Here is an 11357-nt window from a genome sequence, read left to right on the forward strand (position 1 = left end):
CGATGACTATAAGTTTCTAGAGTGTGCATGCATTTGAGTGTCTATTTTCACCTGCTGTGTTCCCACCCACACCGACCAGTTATATTGACAGTAAAAACAGATGACACGCTCAGAAGTTCCTGTTAGTTATTCATCCACCAACATAATGATTGGAAGAGTTGTTTTTCTGGGACTCCTGCTCATCTGTGTGGCTGAAGGTAACAAAGAAAAACACTTTTTTATATAGCTATTTTTACATTCTAGTTTGAGGGTTGTTATTGTGTATGTCTTTTGAGGGATTTCTGTTTAGTTGCCATTGAATGAACACAGTTCACAAAGTTCCTGTTAAAAGTATTCACCCATATTGGAAGTGTCGATGTTTTATTGTCTTACTAAATTGTGTCAAAGGGGATTTGATGTGGCTTTTTTTTACACTGATCAACAACGAAAAAGGCACATTGATTTCAAAGTTTAAAAAAAACATATCTACAAAATGAAATTGAGAGAAATATACAAATGTAAAATACTTGTTTGCTTGCTTAGCTGGGCACTGTACAGTATTTTATATACTCACATTTAGGGATATCACATAAAATCATGTGCACTGTATGTCAATGTTACATAGTAATATACTTTACCTGTATTTATAGTCAATTAGCAATAACTGTTTAGAAATATTAATAACAGGGACTATATTACAATGTATCAAAGGTGGAATACTGACCATTGCTAATCCCAGTATAAATTCATGCAATTTGAGTCTCTGGGTGTTCGGTCAGTTTTACATGCTAACAATATTCTCATGTACTTGCATGTAGGCACGAATTTATGGTATATGGAGTCAATAATTTATAGATTTATGGTTTTAGAAGTCATCTGCTTTCTTTACAGATGCTCGGGAGAACTCTGGACTCCTGAGAAAGGTGTGTGCTGCATATAGGAGGTGTTTTGTGTGTATGTGTGTATAAGAGAGAGAATGAGAATGAAAAATAAATAAATAAACTGTCATTGAAGGAATTATGTATAAACATGTATTCTGAGACATTCGTATGAGGTAATGGAAGGAGAGAAGTCACACCAGAAACCAGATCCTGTGTGTATCTCCTGGCAGCCTTCCTGTCCTAACTTTGGTGAGGAGATCATAGCGTGCCCTCTGAACCTCGCTCCCGTGTGCGGCAGCGATGGAAACACCTATGCCAACGAGTGTACCTTGTGTGCCCAGAGACAGTGAGTACACACAGCTGCTCCACTCTCATGGCATTCACACATTAGCTCAACATCATCCAAGTCGACTGTATGGAGGATAAAGTGCTGGAGTCACCCTCTGGTGGTGGATGAATGTAAGGACTACAGTCACAATACTGAACCTTAACAGGAGCGGCTGCTTTTAAATGACTGGAAGTATTACAGTTTTGTCTTTTATTCATCTCTTTGTCTTTACAGGATATGAACTAATGGTCATTAGTCATAACTAGATAATGATATGTCATTTTTCTGATAATCAAATCTTGAAAAAGCACAAAATGTCAAGCGATGATTTTGCATTGGATTGAAAAAAGAAACAATTTCACACAGATGCCTAACAACAGAAAGTGACTCTATAAAGTGCTCTTTGTCTCTGTCTCTATTTATCGTCTTTCGTCTTTTAACCGTATAACACACAACTTGCTTTATTAAAATCCTCAGTGATGGCTTTTAAACACTGTTTAAATGTTGGAATTTACTCCCAAAATCTTTTGACTGGCCTTATTTTCACTCTGATCACTGACACTGATACGAAGTTTAACTAGATCTCAGCTGACCAAAACAGAATGAATCGCAGCCATGTCATGTTGTGATCATCTTTGCAGAACAACCAAGATAGACATTTTGGTTGCCAAAGAGGAAAGCTGCTGACCTGCGCAGGAGATGATGTCAGCGCTATGGGATGACCAATCAGGATCTGATTATCGACCCAACATGGATCTGTGAAATTACAATTCCTAAATGTTTGTCAATGCAATGAGTAATAAATGTATATCAGCAGTAAACAACCATCTGTTATTTTCTTTTTTTTAGTCAATAAAATCCATATTCCAGTCAACAAAGTTTGGATTATGTTTATAGAAGGAGTAAAACATATGCTAGAAATAAAAGAAATTAAGGAAAGGCAACTAGTATACGTTTTGCTTTGGGTTTTTTTGCAATGGAGGTGATACAAGGGCAAGGGAAAAAAATTAAAGGAAATGTTTCAGGTAACATAATCTAAAAAACATTCCTTTGATAGTGAAGGCAGGAGGTAAATGAACGGTTGGTTATCTGTGGGAAAGACAAATGTTTACACTCCTTATACTGGGTAACACACTGGTCAATAATGTTCAGGTGTGTGTGTGTGTGTGTGTGTGTGTGTGTGTGTGTGTGTGTGTGTGTGTGTGTGTGTGTGTGTGCGCGTGTGGGCTTGTTTAACTATATTCGTGGGGTCCAAAAACCGGGAGTCCAGTATACTTGTGGGGTCCCGACAGCTTTGTGGAGCCAAAATGCTGGACCCCACAAGGTTAAAGGGCTGTTTGAGGGTTAAGACTTGGTTGTATGATTAGGGATATAATTAAGTTATGGTTAGGGTGAGGGTAAGGGTTGAGGTTAGGCATTTAGTTGTGATGGTTAAAGTTAGGATAAGGGGCTAGTGAATGCATTATGTCAATGACAGGTCGCCACAAACCTATGTGTGTGTGTGTGTGTGTGTGTGTGTGTGTGTGTGTGTGTGTGTGTGTGTGTGTGTGTGAGATGAAGACAAACAGAGAGAGTGTGAAAAAATGCAAAGGCGAGATTAGCACAGAGCAACACACTGGGAGAGAGGACATAAAAAAACAGAGACATAAAGTGTTGAATCCTGAGGTCAAAGGTCAAGTGTGTGAGTCACATGTTTGAAACCAGGAAACGGAGAAGTGGTGTATATCCAGGCACTTCCCTCATCTTTAGCGCAGGAACAAAGCGTTTCAGACTTCAGTGAACTGACTTATCAATGATGATAAGAAACCGAGTGGAACATGAGTAAGTACTGACTGCAAATACTCTGCTCACTGCTACTAGCATTACGATCCTGCTCTTTATTGTGTAACTAGCAACTGTTATTCGTCATTGTAATGTTATGAAGAGTTTAGGACTACACCTGATTATAGCTGTTTGGAATTAGGACAAAAGTAAACTTGAACCTGAGCTTATTGATGCATTAAGAAGTATAGCTTATTCATGATTTTTAACTCTATTTGGTCAGTTTGCTCTGTGGCCCTACAGTTCAGATCAGTTAGATTATATTTACGTCCTGTTTCTCCAGGGTCTCCAAGGTTAAGGACTGTCAAAATGGAATCTCTATGGAGCTCTTCCTGCACTTCTCACTCATACCAGCAGTAAGTTGTCCATCTATTTTACCGGGGATATGAATATTTGGCTGGAGAATGAACAAGTTGACATACTAAACGGCTTTCCATAAATTTTTACAGATACAATACAATTCATTTTTATTGGTTCCTGTTCTGTAAAACCCATGTATCTCTAAACCATGTTTTAGTTTAAGAGGAAGGAAAATATTCTCAACCAGAAACACGTAATCCCTTAGTTTTCCTGAAACATTATAGATCACAACGTTTGGAGATACATGATTTCCACAGGACAGCAAGGAAAAGGAATTGTTTTGTACATGGTAATGCCATATGCATCTTATATTTACAACTGTGGGAAATTGCCATTCTGTGTTCACCATATAAGCAAATGATAGAGGGTGTCTTGGAATACCGACAAACTAAAAAAACACAATACAACCAAGAACTGCAACATAACACATACCTTTACTACTACATCTACAATGAAGTGCTTATGTACTGTATGTCATCAACCTGCCAGGGACTGCAGATGAAAATTAGCCCGTATGGTCATATCTGGCACATTTACATGTTGGACTTGAGTGCTTATGTTAATTAACATGCATTGTCCCTTATTAAATAAAAATAAAAAAACAAACAGATAAGCAGGTAGGTGCAGCAGTTTGATCAAAACTACTTTGATAGGACACTTGCAAGGCTGGTGATGCACAAAGTGTGATACCTTGGTTTTTACAAGATAGCCTCTCAATTCAGTGAGTTTTGTTGATATGTTATGTATTGATTTCTTGTCTTTCAGGTTGTGATTGTAGGGGTGCTCTCATTCCTCCAGAAGAGAGCCCAGAAACTGGCCATCGATCACAGATTGCCCTTCCTGCGGGGACGTTTTGCCATTGTGGTGTAAGCAGCAACAACAACTAGGAATCTCAAAAGAAAAAGAGCAACGATATTTTTTTCAATATCACAAAGTATTTGAAGCTATAGTGCGTAATTTCTGTCTCCCCCATGAGGAATTCTGAGTGATGACAACAATTCTGTCAGTGCATCCACATGATACAAGCCTTCCGTGATCGCGCTTCCCCCCTCCCTCCTCCACACAGTTGCTATGTAGCCAAGGAAGACACAGAGGATAAAAAAAAAAAAAAAAAAGATGAACTCTTTTTTTTAAAATTATCTTTACTCGAGTTTCTGCGCTGGACGACACCAATTTCTAAACATAGCCATGCTGAGAAATACAGAGAGAGTTTTGTGGAGCCGATAGTAGCCTATTAATTAGCTTTGTATCAACTCATTTGGCAATGGCTTGAATGTAACGGATGTTGATTATTATAAAAAAAAGTTACGCACTAAAGCTTTAAACTTCAGTGCTGAAGTTGTTAGGCAACTGAATCATGTAACATCTATCCATACTGTTTTGATATATATTTCAGCAATGTGGCTTTGTTTGTCTTAATGATATTACTGTGTCCCAGGCCTTTGGATACTATAGGCAGCCTCAGTAATCGTTGGTCCTATGGGTTTGCATTTGGTGCCGTGTCCTCCAGCGTCCTTCTGCTCTTTTCTGAACGTTACATCCCCTTCTCTGTCCCGGCCTGGGCCCGAGGTACTTCCACTGTTTGCCATTGTTATTCAGGCTCTGTATTCAAACCTGTGTATCTTGCAGATACAAGAAATAAACACTTTGACGGATGTGATGTTTTCCTGATTATTCTCCTCAGCTATAGTGTATCTGGTTGGAGCTTTAGAGGTGGGCCTGGTCTATTTCCCTTTCTTTGCCTGTCTGTCAACACCTTTCAGAGCAGCTGGGGCAGTTCTGGGAATATTCTACTCTTTAGCCTGGTAAATGTTTGTCTCAAAATGTGAATTAGTACAGCAAAGGGTTTATTTCACTAGTGTGTGTCTTTTACTCAACATTGTAAAAAAATTATTCAAAAAATGTATATGATGTTTACTTGAGTTTGAGTGTATTAGCATTCACGCTCACAGTTAAAAGCTGAATAGAAGCAGAATTTACATTAATAAATAAAAGTAAAAAAGACTTAGAAAATATATAAAATAAGTTTGGCTAGATGAATAGATGCATGGGTTGATATGCGGATGATCACGTTTTAATAGTCTTTGAAAATACATCATGTCTCGATGCTTTTTTTTAGGATCATCGTTACAGTCTGGGATTCATTCACCTGTCCCAGTGGTAAGGTAGGTGAGTAGTGTAAGCTAGTGTAAATGTAACGTGCCTGTTGCTTCTACCAAGGAGCCAGCCTCTTCCTACACCTAAATAAATGAGGCTCTACAAAACATTCAGTTATGAAGCGTTAGCCTGTTGGTATTTAGTTGAAACATCATGAAAAAAAATAATTAATGACTGACTTTGTGTGTGTGGTTTTAAAGATTCTGGGTAAATACCAGAGGTGGATTGTCCAGTGGCCCTGCATCCTCTCCCTCATCTTCCTTTTGGGACGATTTCTTTACATGCTGATTAAAGCTATTCAAATACATCTGCGAGTGGAACAGGAGGTCAGTATGCCTAATGTATGAAATCACTGAAATTACTCTTGCCGTGTTTTTTCCCTATGGATAAAAACCCAATGATCTACAGACTATTTAAGATTTTATGTCACATTTATTAAGACATTTATACGAAACATTGTATTATATATAACTGAATTCGCTGAATAATAAACTTTCTATGACTGTTAACATGCTAAATTTGCTGCCAGGACCCTGAAGACCTGATTGAAAAACACCAGATACAGCATGTTAAGAGACTGCTGAGGAAAACACCTGCACACAGGTACAATACAAACTCATGCACATGTTCACCAATGCTGCTTTCAAGTGTCCCTTGTACAACTGGGTATTTTGAGTTATTTTTCTTGTAAAGGGAGCCACTATTTCTGCATTTTTTAACCAGTTTACCAAAAAATTGAGAACAGTTAAATGTATTCAAAAACATAACATTACTTCTTCTTCTTTTTTTTACTGCATTTCACCCACCGATGACATATCATTTATTTCAGTAAAATTTTAAACTCAACATGGAGAGTTGAACATTGGGATTTTCTGAGTCAGAGTAAAGGAACTATTATCTGTTTACACTATTAAACCCTTGTGTGTCAAGTCAAATCTATTTATTTTCAAAGTGACGTTATTGTTGCGTGGTCATGCAGTTCAATGACTTCAAATCCAGTCTGGTGTTTTCAGGTGATCCTGGTAGACACTAACACCCAAGATTTGGGAGTCAGCTTCTCACAACACAGTCATTTATAGACACACATACATATATAGAGACAGTTGATTTGACACTCCTTTCTCTTGTGCAGTAAGACCCTCAGCTGGTTCCAGAGCAGAGTGTATGAGTGGGACCCCTACTTCAAGTTTCCCAACAGAATCATCGGCACTGTCATTATATCCCTTATAGGCCTGTATACGGTACAGCAAGACTTCTCTTATGTTAAGTTATGTAAACCAAATGTCTCATCCATACACTTTGTTTTGGAAAAGTGTTACACGAACAACTTATATGTGGATCTGCTATTAATTTGCTTTATTGTCATTTCTCTAGGTGACCCTGGTAGACTACAGTCTCAGTAATGTGGCTTTTGACAAAATAGACAGGTGGAAGAATACACTAAAACAGCTGGTTATGTCTTGTAACCAGACTGAAGCTCTCGCAGTCATGATACCACAGCTGGAAGAATTCATCGACGTGGCTAGGAGTGAGTTGGTCTGCTCCCTCCTAATAGTCTGCATGATTAATGCTCCATTCATGTCTATAGTGGACATCAGACATGTTTTGAGAACATTTCCACTAAATTTGCCCTGCTTCCATAATTCTAAACATTTCCAATTAGAAAAAGCCAAAAATCAACTCTACCCTGATACACTGAGACCTCATAAATCAAACTAAGTAAAGTTGTCGTTATTTCTTTTATTCCAGAGTCTTGGCTAGCTACCATCATCTTTTCTACTCTCAACTCTGTAGCCTATTGCTTCCATGTCTTGGCATGTTACAGGTAAGGTCCTTAAAATATCTGAAATAAATTAAATGTATTGGAATTGTACTGTATGATAAATGTCCCAAAAGAAGTATATAAACTGATTTAGTTTATGGGAAGTTAGATGACATTTCCTAAGCAAGTATTACAACAACAACAAAAACATAGATGTGTGGTGTACTGTTGCCGTAGAAAACACATGAAGAGGCTGTGGAAAGGGCAGAAGGGGTTTCTTCCTGAAAAGTTTCACAACCCTAGATCTGCTGTCAGCGTAGTAAGTAACACACACACACACACACACACACACACACACACACACAAACACACACATATATATATATATATATATATATATATATATATATATATATATATATACACAAGGCAGATGCAAATCAAGAATGCAAATCAGATTCAGATCAGGCACTAAACTTAAAACCAGCATTGTGACATTGGCCGCATTGTAACTGTTTCCAGGTCATGATGTTTGTGTCACAATGTATGATCTACATATATTTGAAAAATGTGATCTTCATATTATAAACCATATGGCCACTGCACCCCACAAGCAGGTTCTACTGAACACACACATTTGCAAGTTTCTGAAATATTTCAATGTGTGAGCATGCATTTGAGTGTTTCAAATATGCAGGGCATGTGGCTTATTTGCATGTGTTAAAGTTTGCATTTCATTTTATTTGGCCTCTTGTTTTATGCATTTTAAATATGTTCTCTTTCAATTTCCACAGGCTTGCATTGCAAGATACTCTGGTTGGCAAATAGCGTTTACATTGTGGGGTAAGACTTTCATCTCCTGATATACATGAAGAACTGACATATACTGCATGCTTTGAAAAAACAAAAACAGCAGCTTAGCAGATGTACATCGACACATCCTATGTCAACATTTGTTGATACTGGTCATGTTGAAATCTTTTTAGGAGCATGAATATATCTGCAAATCTGTTATTGTCCTATCACACAGAAAAGAATAGTTTTGAGAATGAAATAGAAACATGATAAAACGCAGCAGACAGTAGCAACAGCACAGTTCCACTACATGAGTAAAACGTGAAGATAAGCAACATAAAGAGAGATTACATGAAATAACTGGATGTCTCTTCTGTATTTTCTATTTAGGCTACCTGATTGTCCATTTTATATACTTCCTGTTTGCTCTGCTGTTGGTCTATATGCTGGTTCTTCCTATACAGCATGGAAAAGCACTGATCATGCTCACCAACCTGGGGGTTATACTGTAAGTCTGCTTTCCCTGTGGTTGTGGATATATGACGGTATATGAATGGATGGTTTGATTGATAGATTGGTTGATATATTCTCCTGTTTCTCTCAGTCTGACCATCAGTCTTGTCATTGGCCTGGTGATTCTCCAGATAGTTCTGGTTCAGATCTTCTTCCTTCAGGACAAAATGTCTCCCACTGATAAACACAAACCTTTGGCCCTTAATAACAGGTGGGTACTTTTTAATATAGGTATTATGTAAGCGTGGACCATAAAACTATCAAACCCAGGTCCTTTATTTGCCAGAAAACATTGATTGTTGAAAGGGGAAGTGCTGGTCATTAAGGCCATAATAGTAATAAATGACTAACTGTAGACTGGTGTTGAGGCCATACTGATAGTGAGTGATAGTTAAGCCATAAAACATGCACTTTTTTACTTACTCAGTAGTGTAAAGTAGCTTCAATGACTTGTTGAAACATGCAGACAGAGTATGTGATGGTGTTGTACAGTGTGGAAAAGCCCTTATGTCAAATGTTAATGGAACAGAATATAGTAAGTAAGTAAATCTGTAGCTTGAAATCAAAGTTTCTCTTCCCCCTCTTCAGGAAGGGGTTCCACTGCTTCAACTACTTCTTCTTTTTCTACAACGTGGTGATGGGGATCAGCAACTGCATAGTGAGGTTGCTGTGCAGCATTGTAGTGGGAACGTGGCTGGTGTCCCGCTTAGACCGGACCATTATGCAGAGAGGATATGAAAGCATGGATGCCGGTAAGCTTAACTTTCAACCAAAATGTGTGTAAACAAAGATGAAATATTGGTTTAAGGGTTTAAGAAGTTAAGTCTCCATATTTATCACCGTAAAATATCACGGCCAAACCTCTATTTCTTTTTTATATACAGTGATAGTAGATAAGAGACTCATCATACAATATTCTAATCATACATATACAATCATTATCATCATTATTATTATTTGATGCTGGTGTAGTTCATCAGGGTTATATTATAGATTTTCATTCATCTTTGAAGATTATTTTCTTCCAGCATTTCACAAAGCCTCCGGGGGGTTTTTTCCTCAGTCGTGCAGTGCATACTCCTCAAACACATATTGTTGAAATACTGTTAATTCAGTGCTATTTCTCATATATGGTGTTTAGCTCTAACATTATTTCTTGCATGTTCAAGGCTACAACACTTGGATTGGGATGATCTTTGCTGACCACTATCATAACAATCCAGTCATGGTGTGTTTCTGCCAGCTGCTGGTCTCCAACACGCTGGCGAACCACACTGCATCTGCATACTCCACATTCAGCAATGTGTCATCTGGTCAGTAGTGTGTGTGTGTGTGTGTGTGTGTGTGTGTGTGTGTGTGTGTGTGTGTGTGTGTGTGCACTAAATAACTACTGCTTCCACCTGTACTTTAAGATGCACCAAGTTCTTTTAAATTAGCTCTCAAAATGCACTTTATTGCATTTATGCAGTTTTATTGTTGATGCTGTGTGTTTGTGTTGTTTCATCATTATTTATTTCTTAACTTCCAGTTTATTAGCTTTTTACTTTTTTCCAGAATCCTCTGTGAACAACCGGGCCAGGAGGCATTGGATGTTGTTTTATACCTTACTGAGGAACCCTCATCTGATCCTGCTCAGAAAGCACCACCTCTCCTCATCTTCATCATTACACACATCATCATCTCCCCAGTCACACACACTTGTGCAGGCTTGCTTCATGGCTTCTCAAACACAGAATCGTCAAGCAGAGTCACAGTCACTACCAGAGATCATAGTCACACCAGCAGAAGACTGTTAGTGAAACATTTCCATTGATTGTGATTATGTTAAAAACAATATATGTTAGAATCCAAAATTCCATCGTTTGGTGGTGGATCTCCATGTGGTAGAAGGAGTACTGTGGTGTTTTTAATGTAATTTCAAAATGTTGAGCACCAACATCTGACTGAAAAGATATATTCTAGTTAATGTTCATCAATAATTAGGTCACCATCAGCTCAGTAGAAATTTAATTTCATCCTTAGAAATGTTCTCATGTTGAATTTGACTTAAAGTAACTGTGAGATCATGTACCACAAGACTGTATAGGTTGAGTTTAAGGGGTTTAATAAGTGTGTTGTTGTCTGGAATATGTACAATTTTATTCACTCTTGAGTTCAGACTGTTTATGCCCTGTCTGTATCTGAATGGTCAGACCAAAACATGTGCTGCAATTTTTTTTTAACTGCAGTAAAGTCTAGACCTTGACCTTTAGTCACTAGAACCAATTAAGTATCTTTTCAAAAAATGGATGTGATGTACTACAGCTGGCCATTTTCCCATCTAACAACGTTTTTTAAATTAAAATCAAGTGAGCTATACAGCCATTCTGCTTGTCATTCTAGGTTGTGTTGTTTATGTTTATACATAGCTGCTGTATCCATGCTGTATACTCTCAATAATCATTGTGGTGGCACTTCATGATGGTCATACAATTTGTAGAACTCTGCATACGTTAGGCCTGAAACAAGCTTGTGTAAGCTTCTACTCTGTATTTGGAAATTGTAAATATGTTGTTGCTGCAAAAACAAATCTGCTCTAAAAAATAAAAAAAATGTAAAAGCTGCATTGGTGTGACTGCTTAAAAAATAATGTGATTTGAATTAATGTTTTGAATATTTTAGCTAAATGGTCCGCTTATCTTTGAGTAAGATTTCCGACAGCACTAAAAGCAGCATTAGTTAAAAATAATTATCCAACAACCGTTTTCTGCAAGATTTAGTT

At 37.7% G+C, this 11357-nt stretch overlaps 2 protein-coding genes across 2 annotated transcripts; both read left to right on the plus strand.

Moving 5' to 3' along the window:
• Nucleotides 1–20: 20 nt before the first annotated feature.
• On the plus strand, nucleotides 21–2012 carry spink4 (serine peptidase inhibitor, Kazal type 4). Its single transcript, XM_031289398.2, has 4 exons — nucleotides 21–197; nucleotides 871–902; nucleotides 1091–1206; nucleotides 1830–2012. Exons 1-4 carry the CDS (start codon nucleotides 101–103, stop codon nucleotides 1873–1875), a joined length of 291 nt encoding a protein of 96 aa, XP_031145258.1. The 5' UTR covers nucleotides 21–100; the 3' UTR covers nucleotides 1876–2012.
• Nucleotides 2013–2768: 756 nt separating this feature from the next.
• stra6l (STRA6-like) lies at nucleotides 2769–11176 on the plus strand. The gene is made up of 18 exons (XM_031289343.2): nucleotides 2769–3009; nucleotides 3293–3365; nucleotides 4135–4235; nucleotides 4808–4938; nucleotides 5054–5174; nucleotides 5489–5534; nucleotides 5727–5852; nucleotides 6056–6129; nucleotides 6659–6767; nucleotides 6901–7054; nucleotides 7276–7351; nucleotides 7526–7607; nucleotides 8083–8131; nucleotides 8474–8591; nucleotides 8688–8807; nucleotides 9185–9348; nucleotides 9766–9909; nucleotides 10151–11176. Exons 1-18 carry the CDS (start codon nucleotides 2981–2983, stop codon nucleotides 10390–10392), a joined length of 1959 nt encoding a protein of 652 aa, XP_031145203.1. The 5' UTR covers nucleotides 2769–2980; the 3' UTR covers nucleotides 10393–11176.
• The last annotated feature ends 181 nt before the right edge of the window (nucleotides 11177–11357 follow it).

The sequence above is a fragment of the Sander lucioperca genome, chromosome 4 (assembly GCF_008315115.2).
Source record: "Sander lucioperca isolate FBNREF2018 chromosome 4, SLUC_FBN_1.2, whole genome shotgun sequence".
NCBI classification, from domain to species: domain Eukaryota; kingdom Metazoa; phylum Chordata; class Actinopteri; order Perciformes; family Percidae; genus Sander; species Sander lucioperca.